At 43.7% G+C, this 17,414-nt stretch overlaps 1 protein-coding gene across 2 annotated transcripts in view; it reads left to right on the plus strand.

Annotated features, from left to right (window-relative positions):
* Positions 1-17,414, plus strand: part of GLDN (gliomedin) — a 68,498-nt gene that overhangs the window by 27,227 nt on the left and 23,857 nt on the right. The window contains exons 2-3 of one of the 2 annotated variants that reach the window (XM_027096665.1): positions 2,930-2,981; positions 17,199-17,216. In XM_027096665.1, coding sequence (XP_026952466.1) covers positions 2,930-2,981; positions 17,199-17,216 — 70 coding nt within the window. The remainder of the gene's footprint in view (positions 1-2,929; positions 2,982-17,198; positions 17,217-17,414) is intronic. The other variant, XM_027096666.1, reaches the window with a different exon arrangement.

Consider the following 17,414-nt stretch of genomic DNA (forward strand, 5'->3'; position numbering starts at 1 on the left):
TCTGTTGCTATCTGTACAAAAGGGAGAGTTTCATGGCCCAATATACTTCAGCTCAGGGAGTGGTTGTGGCTGGGAGGGAAGGGTGTGTTTTGGGAGGGGCACCTGGGATGCTCTAAAAGCCTTGCTTAGCTGAAGGTGGTGTATACATGTTTGTTTTATTATTCATCTTTAAACTGTTGGCACACCTTTCATATTTTTGTGACATGTATGATATATTTCACAATAAATTTCTAAAGCAGTTAGTAAGCACCTGCTGACACGCTTCACAAAAAGTAAATACCGTACAAGTTTCCCTCTGGATCTCCTAGCAAACAAAATAAACCTAGGTAGAAGACAAAACAAATTTTCCCTTCAAACCAAAACATGTTCTTTTTACAAAGAGTTTAATTGAGAGAGAAATCAGCGAAAATTTTGAATAAAACAGAAGGGCCAATCATGCTTAGTATAGCTCCCTCTGACCCTGGCTCTCTACTGCTCCTTACTTGAGGAGGAGTTTTTAGGTTTCAGTTCTCCTTCTTAGGTTTCTCTCCAGAAATATTCTAGAAAGTCAAAGACAAAGAGAGAATCTGGAAAGCAGCAAGAGAGAAGCATAAAGTAGCATTTTCGTATGTACTACTTTTTTTATATAAATGAAAGGACACTATACATACTGTTCTGTACCTTGTATTTTTTCGTTTATCTTGGAGATCTTTCAATATCAGCTTTATGGATTTAAATTTACTCTTTTTCACAGTATTTCCTTATGTGAATATGCTACAATTTCTCTAACCAGACCTCACTGATAATTATTTAGGTTGTTTCTAGTTTTTGCTTTTGCCCACATTTTTGCAACAACCATCTTTGTACTTACATCTTCTCATGCATATATGAGTGTATCTGTAGAATAAATCTCAAAGTGTAATTGATGAGTCAAAATGTAGATCCATTTAAATTTTAGTAGATATTGTCAAAATGCCATCCAAAGAGGCAGTATCCCTTTACATTTCCATCAACACAATATGAGAGTGCTACTTTCCTGACACCCTTGTGAGAAGTGCTCTGTTATTCTTTTTATTAGCAAACCTAAGAAGTAAAAATAGTATTTCATTATTTGATGTTTTTCTTCAACTGTAAGTGAAGATAAGGCACTATTTTTTTTCTTTGAACTTTCTGCCTGGTTCCAATGCCCATTTTCCTTTGTTTTTGTTTTTTTCCCTTTACTTATTGCTTTGTAACAGCTCTTTATATACAAGCCCTTTGCAATTATTTTTCTAAGTTTGTGTTTCTCCTTTGTTATTGTTTGTAGTATTTTACCTCTTGCAGAAATTTTTAATTATTAGACAGTTGAATTTATCACATTTTTCCTATATATAGCATGAGGATTGTTTCTTTCTTAGAAAAGTCTTTCCTACTCTAATACCATTATAAATATTTTTCCCAAGGTTTCCTTCAGTATTTTCACTAGTTTTTAACTTTTAATTTTTTGATTAATGGGGCTCACTTAACTTGTTTAGTGTAAGGAGTGAAATAGGGATCCATCTTTTTAATTTTTCCCCACATTTCTATCCAGCTGTCTCAACTCCATTTCCCAACTAATAATGTTTCTTCCCACAGTTTTGAAATGCCACATTATTTGGGTCTAAAAATTGCTCTATGTATAAATTTTAAATTCTTGGATGGTAAATTGATAAATTAACTAAGTCATTCCAGGCATATCCAAGGGACCATCAAAACAGTAGCATAAATAGAGTTTGCTTATCATATGCCGGGCCCTGTTGTAAGAGTATTGCATGTATTCACTCATTTATCCACATAACCATGCTTTAAGTAAGGTAGGTACTGTTAACTCCATTTACAGACAAGGACACTGCAGCACAGGGAGGTTAAGTAATTTTCCCAAGGTCACACTGCTTGTGAATGGCAAAGCCATGATTAGAACACAAGCAGTTTGACTTCAGGATTCATGCCTCTATCTGCACTCTCTGCTGCCTCCACAAAACAGAAAACACTTTTGTGTGTGCTTCCTACATGCCAGGCACTGTTCTAAGAGCTTCACATATAACTCCACTAAAGCTTCACAACAATCCTAAGATGTAAGTACTACAAATATCCCCGTTTTACAGATGAGCAAACTGAGGCAGAGTAGAACTATAGAACAGAAAGGGAGGGGGGAATGGTGTGAGCTGAGGCCGGAGAAGGAGGAATTTTGCTGTATCTTCAGAGCAGCAAGGAGTCACAAAAGTGTTTGAAGCAGGACTGACCTGATCAGATTTGGGTTTTGTGAAGCTCATTAGCAGCAGCGTGGAAAATGCATGGGGGGAGGAGTGTAAAGTGGTGTGTGGGAACCAGGTGTAAGGATGGTACCACAGTGCAGTGACCATGTATTCCAGGTGGCCATCCAGTGGCAAGTAGGCAGTGTCCACATGGCATGAGAATCACTCCTCTAAGGGCAGTTTCCACATGCCAGACATGGAGCTGCCTAACCCTCAAGACAGCTACTCATATAATCTACAATTTCAGAGGACACCAAAGTGTCAAGGAGTTAAGTACCTCACCCGTACTCACTCAGATAGTTAAGTGTTTGCTTCTGACTGCTAAGCTCACCAGCCCTCTTTATTCAGACCCACAGATTGAGCCCTTCATACACTGTAGGGGCCAGCCTGGCTGTAGATTTGGTGATTCCTTCCCCATCCTCGGCCTTCTCAGAGTTTGGTAGAAATCAAGGAGATTCTGTTGACAATGTTGATAGATGAGCTGCAGATATAAAAAAAATCTTTAGATCTTTTAAGCGTTTCTTTTCAGTTTTAGGTTAACTTTTCCTCAGACTTCTACATATTCTCCTGAAGTTATTTTGTTAATTTTTATCATTGCTTTCTGCTTGTCTGAATAAAGGGCAAGTTCAGGGTCCACTGCCTACCATACCGCTATTAATGGTTCTCTCTTCCTGCAGATCCGAGTGATGGTGGACCTGTGCAACAGCACCAGGGGTATCTGCCTGACAGGTAGGCTGGCCGAGCACTGACCAAGAGCAGCTTATGTGGGAAACACATATGCTGGCCAAAGGGCTGGGGCAGAATGAACGCCTAGGAACTCCTTAGGTTATAAAAAGATATGTTGGTTTACTTGTATACCAGATGTTTTCAATGGGCTGAAAATCAATAGTAATATAATTTTGAAAAATAATAATATTTTTGGTATTGCCACAGAAATACAGCCATGGAAAATAACTAGGTCTTGGGTAATTAGAATATTGTGGTACCCTGAACTGAGGCCATCGATGTTTTCCTTATTTCCATTAGTTTTTTAAAGGGGAAAAGAAAGGAAAAAGACCTTGCTAAATAGTAGAGAGCTCTTACCAGAAGTAATTATTTCCCTATATCATACATACAGCTTGAATGGGAAGCTCTAGATGCAAACCGCTAATTAGTTAAGAAAATACTTTTTATGAAGAGTGCTTTGTGTGGTGCCTACTATGTGCTGGGTGGGACTGGAGGTTGGTCATACTCTGTCCCGCTCCACGCAGTGAATCAAGGACAAGTAGAAAGGAGGGAGGGAATTAACCTCAAGGCACATCAAGCCTTAGGACCTGGAATGGCTGGTGGATGGGGCAGGGGAAGCGCACAGTGGTCTTTTGTCTTGTTTTCTTTTGGCTGCTCAAGGTCTTAGTTCCCTGACCAGAGATTGAACCCACACCCCCTGCAGTGGAAGCACAGTCTTAACCACTGGACCACCAGGGAAGTCCCAGGGGAATGGTCTTGATGTGATTATTCCAGAGTCTTAGAGAGACCAGCCTCTTGTCTCAGGGCAGGGACGCCTGCCTCTTGCCCTTCAGAAGCTCATGTGGGGAGCACCTGTGCTGGCCAATGGGCCAGGGACAGAATGAATACCTAGGAACCCTTTAGGTTATGAAAATACATGTTGGTTTGCTTTTACCATATGTTTTTACTGGGCTAAAAACCAATTATAATGTAATTATGAAAAATAATAATATTTTCAATATGGCCATGGAAAATAACTTGATCTTGGGTAATTAGAAATGTGTGGTACCTTGTGCTGTGGCCAGTCACCCAATTCATCACCCTCTGCCCCAGCCAGGCACTAACCAGGCCCAAGGATGGGCCTACGGTGCCTGATTTCAGACACTGCATTTCCTGCCTCTGAGAAGGGGGTGTAGCATTCTGAGGAAACAGAGGGAAATTATTTTTGCATTAAATGTGTATTATGGAGAGGTACACATTCCAGAGGGCAGAGTGGGAAGACCCTGAGCTCACTCCCTCCCATGGACACACCGAAACTACAATTACTTATAGAACAACTATCTCTGAGAACCACCTGAAGACTAGCAGAACAGATTTTCTAAACTAAGAATAGAAAGCAAAGGACTCAGTGAGACAGGCAGGAGTGGCAGAGACACAGTCTAGTCCAACCCACACCCCCAGTGCAGCAACCCACACACAGGAGGGACGTCACAGACACAGAGATTCCCCCTGAGGAGCAAGGGCTACAAGCCCCACATCAGGCTCCCCAGCCTGGGAGATCTGTACTGGGAAGACAAGCCCCCATAATGCCTGGCTTTGCAAACCAGTAAGGTTTACGTTTAGGCGAGTGGAAGGGCTGTGGGAGACTGAGACTCTCCTGAGGGGCTTTCACACACATTCATTCACTCTGACTCCCAGCACAGAGGCAGCAGCTTGAAAGTGCTTGGGTCACATGAGAAGGAGACTCACTGATGAATTTTAAGGCGTGTGCTAGAGGGGCAGGGTTCTGGGGATGGAAGCACTGGCAGGCACCATTTCTGTCACTGGCCATCAACCTGACTAACACTGTGTGCCCCACCCTGACTTTCCCCTGAGGACCCACTCCAGCTGGTCCCTCCAAAACACTTTCTGCCCTGCCCCAACCGCTGGGCAGCCCTGGCTGGCACCAGCATCCCTCCAAAGTGGCTCCCACTCCAGGGGGCCAGCCCCGTACCACAGAGCACCCACAATAGTCCCAGACTGGCCTCGAAGTCAGTTGCACTGAGGCCAGTCCCGTGCATCAGCATGCCCACAGCAGTGCTCTGGTGACCAGGGGGGATTGCACCACTGAGCCCCACAGGAGACCTTTCACGTAAGGCCACTCTTGCAAGACTAGGAGATTGAGCCAACATCCCTAATACATAGAAACAAACACAGAGAGTTAGGCAAAATAAAGAGACACAGGAATACCTTCCAAATGAAAAAACAAGACAAAACATCAGAAAAGGAACTAAATTAAACAGAGATAAGCAATTTATAAGATAAAGAGCTCAGAGTAATAGTCATAAAGATACCCACTGACTCTAGAGAACAATGGATGAACTCAGTGAGAATTTCAACAAAGAGAAAGAAAATATAAAAAAGAACCAATCAGAACTGAAGGATACAATAATTGAAATGAAAAATACACTAGAATGAATCAATAACAGATTAGAGGATGCAGAACAGATCAGCAATCTGGAAGACAGAATAGTGAAAATCACCTAATCAAAACAGTGAAAAGAAAAAGAATTTTAAACAATGAGATAATTTAAGGGACCTCTGGGTCAAGCAAACATTTGAATTACAGGGGTCCCATAGGAAGAAGAGAGAGAGAGAGAAAGGGACAGAAAGCCTACTTGAAGAAATAATATCTGAAAACTTCCCTAACTTGGCAAAGGAAATAGACATCCAAGTCCAGGAGGCACAGGGAATCCCCAGAAAGATGAACCCAAAGAGGCCCACACCAAGACACATTATAATTAAAATGTCAAAAGTTAAAGAATCTTATAAGCAGCAATAAAAAACTAGTTATGTACAGGGAACCCCCCATAAGACTATCAGCTGATTTTTCAGCAGAAACTTCATAGCCAGAGGAACCCCTTTGTTCATTGCAGCATTATTTACAATATCCAAAATATGAAAGCAACCTAAGTGCCCATTGATAGATGAATGGCTAAAGAAGATGTGGTATATATATACAATGGAATACTACTCAGCCACTAAAAAAGAGTGAGGGCTTCCCTGGTGGCTCAGTGGTTGAGAGTCCACCTGCCGATGCGGGAGACACGGGTTCGTGCCCCGGTCCGGGAAGATCCCACGTGCCGCGGAGCGGCTGGGCCCGTGAGCCATGGCCGATGAGCCTGCGCGTCCTGAGCCTGTGCTCCGCAACAGGAGAGGCCACAACAGTGAGAGGCCAGCGTACCACAAAAAAAAAAAAAAAAAAAAAAAAGAATGAGATTTTGCCATTTGCAGCAAAATGGATGGACCTAGAGGGTAATATGCTAAGTGAAATAAGTCTGACAGAGAAAGGCAAATATTGTATGATTTCACTTATATGTGGAAACTAGAAAACAAAACAAATGAACAAACATAAAACAGAAACAGACTCACATATATAGAGAACAAACAGGGAGGAAAGGGGGGTTAGGGGGTAAGTGAAATAAGTGAGGGCGATTAAGGGGTACAAACTTCCAGTTATAAAATAAATGAGTCATGGGGATGTAGTGTCCAGCATAGGGAATATAGTCAATATTATTGCAGTAACTTTGTACTGTGACAAATTACTAGACTTATGGTGATCAATTTATAATGTATGTAAATGTTGAATCACTATGTAGTGTACCTGAAACTAATATAATATTGTAGGTCAACTCTACTTCAATTTAAAAAAGAAAGAAAAAATCCTTTTATGGAGTAAATGCACAGCTCTCATGGACTTTAAAGATAACCGCAAGACTTTGAAGCCATCTGAAGCTTGTGTTGGATCTCCTCAGTCTATGGCCCCAGGCTCTGGGGAGGTCCTGGTCACTTCACAGTGCACAGTGTGTGTGCAGTTGTAAGAAACCTCTTCTGCAATATTCTCCCCAGTACCTCTCGTTACCTGCTGTGTGTTAGGAGCTCAACTCTGGTTGAGTCTGTTGAATGACTAAACCTGTGATTTATGTAAGTGATTAATAGGAGTGGTGGGCTGGTAAGAAAGATGCTTCTCTGAGGAACTCTGTGTCCAAGTCTGACTCTTGTTCGCTTAGTTTAGCCTCAGAGAGAAAAGCCATAATCCCGTGGCTTCTTAGAAAATGCTAATTGAGTTACTCAAGTCACATTTCAGCCCTCACAGAAAATTAAATATCTTCAGAACAGCTTGATCCTTTATTCTGAAACCCTTGTGGCTTAAGCACCTTTCTTCCATCTCCGGGAGTCCCTTTTCAGCGTTCCCGTGTGTGACAGTAATGAGCGCTAGAGAAATGCTCAAATGGATGGAATTACAGGCACAAAAGCCCTGTTGAGAGGCACAGGAAAAGCCTCTTTCTTTCTGAATTTTATAGTGATAGAATGAGAGCCAAGCTGTTCAGTGAATGTGGGCTGGAGCTATTGAGACCACTTAGGAGAGACTGGCGGGATCGCATCTATGCTGGAAATGGGTTGAGGAGGTTATTCTTTGGCACCTAAAAATGCTTTTCAAATGCCAGCCCCTTCATTTTTCATGATAGCTTGAAATTGGGCCTCCTTTTACACAGAAAGCCCTTCAATTAAAACTTAGGTGTGAAAAGTGCAAGTTGAAAGGCAAGGAGGTGCCTAGGGATAGGCCAAGCTGCCTGGATTGGGGGCGGGGAGATGACAGGACCCAGGACTGAATTGGGGAACTTCGGGGAGAGGGGCAGAGAGCCTTGGTCCAGAACTCCCAGAAAATGCCTTCAGGAAGGATTGCCAGGGCAGACCCTGGGCTTGGGGCCTGAGAACAAGATGTAGCTCCACACTGGATTCATCTTTAAAAAAGCAGGTGCATGTGACTTGAGGCTAGTCCAGCTGTGACCATGAAACCCCATTCCTGTCCCTTTCCCAGGACTCAGCTGTGGTTGCTCTGGGGACAAAGACAGATGCCGTGTAGTTTTGTGCAGCTGGTGACATCTCAGGTGAATAGTGAGGGCACTTCACTAGCTAGAGTAGTCTGGGGTTTTTGCTAGTGCAGAGTTTGTCAAATGACATGTGGTTTTCTGGATGCATCTTACCCCTGAGCCCAGGTTTCCTTGGGACCCCAGAAGCATATCTTCTGGAAGAGCAGATGTCTTGAAGAAGGCAAGTCTTGGGTAATTCTTCACCTCCAGTGGCCTCCACATAGGGGCTTGTTGGAAAATCTCTAAACCATAATATTGCTGAACTGCTTGTTGCAACAGAGTTGCTTGAAATCCACAGTGCCCATTCTCCTTGCAGCCACGAGACTCCAACCCAGTGCTAACACTTCTTATCCTATTTCCAGGCAGACATCAATAGTGGATCACAGTTGCTGCCAAGCATGGCCTTGGGTCTCAGGTCATTCTTTTCTGGTGTTGCAGAAAGTTGTACTAATTGATTAGAATTGGCACTTGAAATAAAAGCTATTTGCTGGAACTTCCCTCGTGGTCCAGTGGTAAAGAATCCGCCTTCCAATGCAGGGGACACGGGTTCGATTCCTGGTCAGGGAACTAAGATGCCACGGGGCAACTAAGTCCACGCACCACAACTACTGAGCTCACACGCCTCAACTAGAGAGCCCGCGTGCTGCAAACTACAGAGCCCACGCACTCTGGAACCCACCCGCCACGACTACAGAGCCCACACGCCCTGGAGCCTGCACGCCACAGCTAAAGAAGAGAAAACCCGCACGCCACAACTAGAGAGAAGCCCATGCACCGCAACAAAGAGCTCGCGTGCCGCAACTAAGACCCAACGTGGCAAAAAAAAAATGAAATTAAAACAAAAAAACGTATTTGCCATCCCTACTGTACTCATTTTTAAGGTTGCCATGGTCATAATCCAAAGTTGAAATGCACCAAATAAATGAGATTGGACCAAAGCTTCAGTTTAATGGGGGCATGTGAGGAAAGATACATACTTTCCCATGTCAGGTGCCCTGGGACTGGCAGAATAGCTGGCAGCAGGGGTGGTTGCAGAGGATGGACCAGCAACACAGAGGGTGGGAACTGAGGCCTCAAATCTGTAGACAGTTCAACCCTTGGTAAACAAATGGATAGGCCATTCTCAGAACAGCTAGTGTAGCTGATGATGTTCTCACTCAACTGGCCTCACTGAGCAAACTAACAAGTTGTTTTAGTGTTGGTGGATTCGGGCTCCAAATGTGGATTCGGGCTTGGACCCTGTCAGGCCATCCCGTAAGGAAAGCCAAGCATGCCTGCCTCCCAAGGGAAAGAGGGGATCACCCCCACTCTGGCCAGAGCTCCTCTCTGGCACTGAAGCTGTGGCTCGCATGAATCCTGAGCCCCAGGGAGTCCTTGCTGGGAGCAGGAGTAGGAAAGAGTCAAGACTACAGACCTCGGAGGTGTTCCAGGCCTGGAAATATCAGGTTTATGAAGTTGCATCTTTCACTAGCTCTTCCTTTGGCAGCAGAACCAGGCCTTACTTTCTTTTCTTTTTTTTTTAACATCATTATTGGAGTATAATTGCTTTACAATGTTGTGTTAGTTTCTGCTGTATAACAAAGTGCATCAGCTATACGTATACATATATCCCCATATATTCTCCCTGTTGCGTCTCCCTCCCACCCTCCCTATCCCACCCCTCTAGGTGGTCACAAAGCACCGAATTGATCTCCCTGTGCTTTGCAGCTGCTTCCAACTAGCTATCTATTTTACACTTGGTTGTGTATATATGTCAGTGCTACTCGGTCACTTCGTCCCAGCTTGCCCTTCCCCCTCCCCATGTCCTCAAGTCCATTCTCTACATCTACAACTTTATTTCTGTCCTGCCCCTAGGTTCGTCAGAACCATTTTTTTTTAGATTCCATATATATGTGTTAGCATACGGTTATTTGTTTTTCTTTCTGACTTAACTTCACTCTATATGGCAGACTCTAGGCACATCCACCTCACTACAAATAACTCAATTTCACTTCTTTTTGTGGCTGAGTAATATTCCATTGTATATATATGCCACATCTTCTTTATCCATTCATCTGTCGATGGACTCTTAGGTTGCTTCCATGTCCTGGTTATTGTAAATAGAGCTGCAATGAACACTGTGGTACATGTCTCCTTTTTCTTTTTTAATAATTTAACTTTTTTTAACATCTTTATTGGAGTATAATTGCTTTACAATGTTGTGTTAGTTTCTGCTGTATAACAAATCAGTTATATGTATACATATATCCCCATATCTCCTCCCTCTTGCGTTTCCCTCCCACCCTCCCTATCTCACCCTCCTAGGTGGTCACAAAGCACTGAGCTGATCTCCCTGTGCTATGCAGCTGCTTCCCACTAGCTAGCTATTTTACATTTGGTAGTGTATATATGTCCATGCCACTCTCTCACTTCATCCCAGCTTACCCTTCCCCCTCCCCTTGTCCTCAAGTCCATTCTCTACGTCTGCATCTTTATTCCTGTCCTGCCCCTAGGTTCTTCAGAGCCTTTTTTTTTTTTAGATTCCATATATGTGTGTTAGCATACAGTATTTGTTTTTCTCTTTCTGACTTACTTCACTCTGTATGACAGACTGTAGGTCCTTCCACCTCACTACAAATAACTCAATTTCGTTTCTTTTTATGGCTGAGTAATATTCCATTGTATATATATGCCACATCTTTTTTATCCATTCATCTGTCAATTGGACACTTAGGTTGCTTCCATGTCCTGACTACTGTAAATAGTGCTGCAGTGAACATTGTGGTACATGACTCTTTTTGAATTTTGGTTTTCTCAGGGTATTGCTGGGTCTTATGGTAGTTCTATTTTTAGTTTTTTAAGGAACCTCCATACTGTTATCCATAGTGGCTGTATCAATTTACATTCCCACCAACAGTGTAAGAGGGTTCCCTTTTCTCCACACCCTCTCCAGCATTTATTGTTTGTAGATTTTTGGTGATGGCCATTCTGACTGGTGTGAGGTGACACCTCATTGTGGTTGTGATTTGCATTTCTTTAATGATTAATGATGTTGAGCATCCTTTCACATGTTTGTTGGCAATCTGTATATCTTCTTTGGAGAAATGTCTGTTTAGGTCTTCCACCCATTTTTGGATTGGGTTGTTTGTTTTCTTGACATTGAGTTGCATGAGTTGCTTGTATATTTTGGAGATTAATCCTTTGTCAGTTGCTTCATCTGCAAATATTTTCTCCCATTCTAGGGTTGTCTTTTCATCTTGTTTATGTTTTCCTTCACTGTGAAAAAGCTTTTAAGTTTCATTAGGTCTCATTTGTTTTTGTTTTTATTTCCATTTCTCTAGGAGGTGGGTCAAAAAGGACCTTGCTATGATTTATGTCATAGCATGTTCTGCCTATGTTTTCCTCTAAGAGTTTGATAGTGTCTGGCCTTACATTTAGGTCTCTAATCCATTTTGAGTTTATTTTTGTGTATGGTGTTAGGAAGTGTTCTAATTTAATTCTTTTACATGTAGCTGTCTAGTTTACCCAGCACTACTTATTGAAGAGGCTGTATTTTCTCCATTGTTTATTATTGCCTCCTTTATCAAAGATAAGGTGACCATATGTGCCTGGGTTTATCTCTGGGCTTTCTATCCTGTTCCATTGATCTATCTTTCTGTTTTTGTGCCAGTACCATATTGTCTTGATTACTGTAGCTTTGTAGTATAGTCTGAAGTCAGGGAGCCTGATTCCTCCAGCTCCGTTTTTCGTTCTCAAGATTGCTTTGGCTATTCAGAGTCTTTTGTGTTTCCATACAAACTGTGAAATTTCTTGTTCTAGTTCTGTGAAAAATGCCATTGGTAGTCTGATAGGGTTTGCATTGAATCTGTAGATTGCTTTGGGTAGTATAGTCATTTTCACAATGTTGATTCTTCAATCCAAGAACATGGTATATCTCTCCATCTGTTTGTATCATCTTTAATTTCTTTCATCAGTGTCTTATAGTTTTATGCATATAGGTCTTTTGTGCCCTTAGGTAGGTTTATGCCTATGTGTTTTATTCTTTTTGTTGCAATGATAAATCTATTTGGATTTTTTGGCTTCTTTTTTTCCTCTACCAGCAAGGCTTTGGGAAATGTGTAGCCACTTCCCCTGTGGCCATTCATGTGCTAAGCAGGTCACTTGGGTCAGGCAACATCAGTTCTGACACCAACCCAGGGTGAAAAGGGAGGCTACTAAATGGAAATTAGAGATAAACATCTTCTCCTATGACTTGGAATGGCTGTGGTGGGAGGATCCAAGGAGTCAGGTTTTTCAGAAGCCTGTAGCGTTAGCCCCTGGCCAGCGCCTGCCCTTGAAGACAGGAAGTGAGACTTACACTTCTTTATTATTCACTCCCCATAACTCTGGTGCCTATATATCCTGTCTCGATTAAGATTCTACTGTTTGCTTGTAGCAGGGACCCGTTAGAGCTTATCTGAGGAAAAGCGGGTGAGAGATTATAAATTATTAAAAAGATAGAGGGATGTATTTGTCAAGCTAGGTTTGGTCATGCTCTGGTAAAAATTAAACCTTAAAATCTCAGCAGCTTAACACAGCAAAGGCTTATTTCCCACTCCTCAAAGTCCAGCGAAATTTGGGTGACTCTCCTAGGCAGTTCTGGGGACTCAGAGATCCAATTGCTGCTGTCTTGTAGCTCCATCATCTGAGCACCAGGCACCAAGGTCACTCCCAAGGGAAGAGAGGGGAACAAAGGATGGCACCCATTGGGTGCTTTAAAAGGTCAGGCCTGGAGGTATCTCACTTCCCCACCCCCACCATGGAAGGAAGGCAGGGAAACGCAGTCTGTCTGTGGGTCCAGGAAGATGACAATGAAACCCAGTCTGGTGAAAACAAAGCTTGCCTCATGAGACAGAAGGGTATCTCACAGACAGACCAGGAGGGCAGTGGAAGCAGCATGACCCAGGGAGCTGGAGCCAGGAACTGGAAAGCCACTGGGAACCCACACAGCTCCTCTCTCAGCCTTTCTGACTCTCTAGCAGACACCCAGTCCCTCATCTCTGCTTCTCTCTCCTTCATTTTCTTCTCTCTGCAGACTGACAGTTTTCACTGTGCATGGCCGTCCACAGACCTCTACTTTACATAAGTAAGGGCATTGTGGGTCAACTTTAGACTGCAAGGAGAAAAAAATCTAAGTGGTTCAGCTCCTACCATGCATCTACCCAATTCTAATCAACTCCAGCTAGGAGTGTTGGGTGGGGTAATCACCCAACCATTTGCAGGGCCCAGTGAAAAATGAAAATGCAGGGTCCCTTGTTCATGAAGCAGGAAAAAGGCTTTTTCCTTTCTTCCACAACCTCTCTTGACCTGCCATGGTGGGGCTTTTTATTTGCTACTTAATGTTGTATTCCTTGAGGCATGGGCTACTCACCACATGAGTACAGACCCTCACAGGCACAGGGGCTCCCTGGGACAAAAGCATGCAGGGCACACACCCAACGCTAGCCTCCCCTGCCCTCGAGCCTGGGCCCCCACTGGGGTGGCAGGTGGCAGCAGACACTGATGGGGCAGGGAGTGGGGAGGACACGTCAAGGGGCACAGGAGCAGGCAGTGGAAAATCTGTCCTAGGGAGGCAGGGAGGAGATAGGAGGCAGGGCCAGATACCAACCAAGACTCAAAGCCCCTGGGCCATGCTCCACTGTCCCATCAGACTTCACTTACAAAGCACAAATTCAAAGAAAAAATGGTTAAGAATGTCCAAACGGCAACTGCAGAGCATTTAAACCCAAGCAGGGAGCTCCCTTCTTAGCGTGGAGTCCTGTGTAGCTGCACTGCTGGCAGGCCCAGGAAACAGCCCTGCGTACAGTGTTAACATGAATGTGGCTGCCCACACGTGTTCCTAGAGGGTCTGTTATTCCAGAAGAGGAGAAGGGTCAGGAGCTAAAAGAAATTCTGAAAGATGGTTTGCTAAATAGCTAGTAGGCACACATTTGACATTTGACATTATTATAATGACTTATATTTGGGGCTTCTTCTGGGTGTAAGGGGCCGTGAGCAGCTCAATTGGCGTCCCGGGATATTGGGACAGTCATCATTACTGTAGCACTCTGCTCCTGAGCTCTTTGGAACCGTTTGTCATCCTTTCTCTTCTGAAATTCTCTAGCTTCAAGGCATGAGACCTGCTGGCTTCCCTCCTCCATCTTCAGATCACTCTCTCTTTCCTGGTGCTTCTTCTATCACCTGCCTCCCTCCAGATGGGGTATGTCCCCCTCTCTACATCCCCAAATTTGGCTCAGACATTTCACTCTTACCTGTAGGCTAGTAGCTCCCAATATTTCTAAGGTCAGGAACCCCTTTAAGGAGAGTGACTGACTCTTTTCCCAGAAATTTTTCACATCAGGTCGAGGGGACCCAGGACCAACTGCATCCCATACACCTGTGGTGCTTGGTAAAAATGCCAGTTCCTGGGCCTTACTCTAAATCCAAACCAAATCAGAACCTCCAGATGGGGCCTAGGTATCTGCATTTTTACAAGCATTCTAGTTGATTTTGTGGCCTCAAATGTGTAAAAACTGTAGCCATAGGGTATCAAGGATCTCAGGTCAGTCAGTGTCAAGAAACCCTAATCTAAACACTTCATCATAGTGATACCCTTGGCCATAACTAATGTGTCCTAAGTATACAGCTCCAGCCAGGCCCTCCCTCCAATACTCCACTGCATGGAAATGGTTATTGGACTGTCCTCTTTTTTTAAAATTAATTTTTATTGGAGTATAGTTGATTTACAATGTTGTGTTAGTTTCTGCTGTACAGCAAAGTAAATCAGTTATGCATATACATATATCCACTCGTTTTTAGATTCTATTCCCATATAGATCATTACAGAGTATTGAGTAGAGTTCCCTGTGCTCTACAGCAGTTTCTTATTAGTTATCTATTTTATATATAGTAGTGTGTATATTGTCAGTCCCAATCTCCCAATTTATCCCTCCCTGAGAACTCTTGAAACCTACTATATACAGTTGATTCTTGCTTGTGTACCTTTTTCTACCAATCTGCACATCTGAATTTGGCTCCATCTGCAGTCGGGACTGACGATTGATTGATTTCTTCTGACAGCTCTCAAAGGGCCATATCACCTCCTTACCAGGGCATGTGTGTGCCATCTGGCGGTAAACTGACCACACTGACTACAGGCTACACTGACCCTAGAAAATGCTGTGCCGTTTTCAGCAAATCATTTTTGCCCAACATAGGACTGTATGTATTGAAAGCATACCTTCAAACACTTATTCTTCCAAAAGTTTTCATGTCTGTCAAATAGGCTCATCAGTATCCAGGCTCAGTCGTCTGAGAGGCCTCCTCAGCTGTCTCCTACCCAATCAGACATGGACATGTCCTGCCCATTCTTCTGCTGAAATACCTCTCGAATGTCTAGCTCCCTCTAGAACTCTACAGTCACCAACCGCATTTATCTACAACCTTGTCCCAAACTTTAACTACAAAGATCCTCTGGATATTTTCTCCCTGCCCCACCCCCTTCCTTCCCTTCTCATTCCCTAGTTCTATTCCACATCCATCTACGGAGAGGATATCAAACACACGCAGATATCAGTGTCATCCCCCGCTGCTTAAGAATCTACTGTAGCTCCGCACTGCCTTGCACATACCGTCTACACCCCTCCACTTGGTCTTTAAGTGCTGCTGCCCCACATCCCTCTGCCAAGTATACACTTCAGCCTCATCTCTACACACTCCAGCTGAGCCATTCTTCCTCCTTTCTCTCACCCTGAATCACGCAAGCTCCCACCCCTGTACCTTTTCTCCAGCTGGTCTCCTGCATGGGATGCCCAGCCCTCACCTCTGCAGCCATCTCAGGCCACTGTGTCTTCAGAGCCACAGCTCAAGGCTCACTCTCTCTGAGGGCCTTCTCTGACTGCCATGTGCCCAGACTTCCCCGGTACCTCTGTAGGGGTTTGCTTCTCTGTAGCTCCCTCATCTCATTGTGGTTTCAAAGTATTCACCTTCCTCAGATAGGTTGCAAACACAGCAGACACAAGGATCAAGATTTCTACTTATGGGAAGATTTTGGTGCACACAGAAGCGCTTAGTAAATGGTGGTTTTCTTTTATATATATATATATATATATATATATATACACACACACACACACACATAGATATATATGTGTATATATATATATTCTTATTGGAGTATAACTGCTATTCAATGTTGTGTGTGTTAGTTTCTGCTGTACAACAAAGTGAATCAGCTGTATGTATACATATACCCCCATATCTCCTCCCTCTTGCGTCTCCCTCCCTCCCACCCTCCCTATCCCACCCCTCTAGGTGGTCACAAAGTACCGAGCTGATCTCCCTGTGCTATGCAGCTGCTTCCCTCTAGCTATCTATTTTACATTTAGTAGTGTATATATGTCAGTGCTACTCTCTCACTTCGTCCCAGCTTACCCTTCCCCCATAGTGTCCTCAAGTCCATTCTCTACATCTGCATTTTTGTTCCTGCCCTGCCACTAGGTTCATCAGTATAAATGGTGGTTTTCTGAAGAGTCACAGGCTTGGATCTTTAGAAAGACCTACCCACTCCAATATTGGTGATTGTTATATGTGTTCCGGAGAAACAAAAGACCCTCAACTGTTCATGTTGCGACCTCACTGGCTTGTCCGAGTGCTTAAATGGAATAATTGACACTAAGACTATTTGTGGAAGCAAAATTATTGTGTTAGATTATGTGTAAATTATTCACGTGAACCCCTTAGATCCTTGGGTAATTACACACTAAGAAAGGTATCTGTTACCTGATCTGGGCCCTCGAGTTTTCTCAGGCTATTTTATGCAACAAAATAGAGACCAAGCAAACCAGCTTCTGCTCTCAATTCCCCTTGGTGGCCTAGAAGAGACAGGCTGGCTGGATGAGCGTGTTTGGGGCTGCTCCTGGGACACCTGGATCTCAGCCATGCAAAAGCAGCACTTCCTGACACCTACCTGTGCCAGGGCTTCACTAGTGCCCACTCACATTGTCACCAAACCTCATTTAATTACATTGATTGCTTGAGAGATGACTGATTTATGAGTCTATAGTGAAGCCACTTAGAAATTATTCTTAGTCCATTGGAACTTCAGCAAAAGTGGTTTTGATTGGCAAACGGGTCTTTGTTGAATTGTTTTTAAGAATCTTTGGGCAAATATACTGAGTTCTAAATAAAAGGCATGAGGTGGTTCCTTAGGGCCCATAGATGATTAGTACGTTTTAAGAGGGGGAAGGTGCTCTTTGTTTTTTGGGTTGTGGTGTTGGCTTCACTTTCTTCCATCTGTGGTTTATCATCTAAATTTCTTTTTCTGTTGTAGGACCACCTGGCCCAGCAGGTAAGAGCCCATGGATTTTCCAAGTTCATGGGAAGGATATGGGTGGCTGGCCCCCCAGGATCACTCATAAGGGACTGAGGCAGGGAAGGAAGAAGAGTCTGAAAGCAGCCTTGACTATCACTGTGTCCCCCTCCTCTCTGCCCCAATCACCAGCTCTCCTGTTCCCTCCCACTTGAGAACTTGCTGTCACCATTCCCC

Source organism: Aethalodelphis obliquidens, unplaced genomic scaffold, assembly GCF_003676395.1.
Source record: "Aethalodelphis obliquidens isolate GAN/ISIS:26980383/991018 unplaced genomic scaffold, ASM367639v1 scaffold105, whole genome shotgun sequence".
NCBI lineage: Eukaryota > Metazoa > Chordata > Mammalia > Artiodactyla > Delphinidae > Aethalodelphis > Aethalodelphis obliquidens.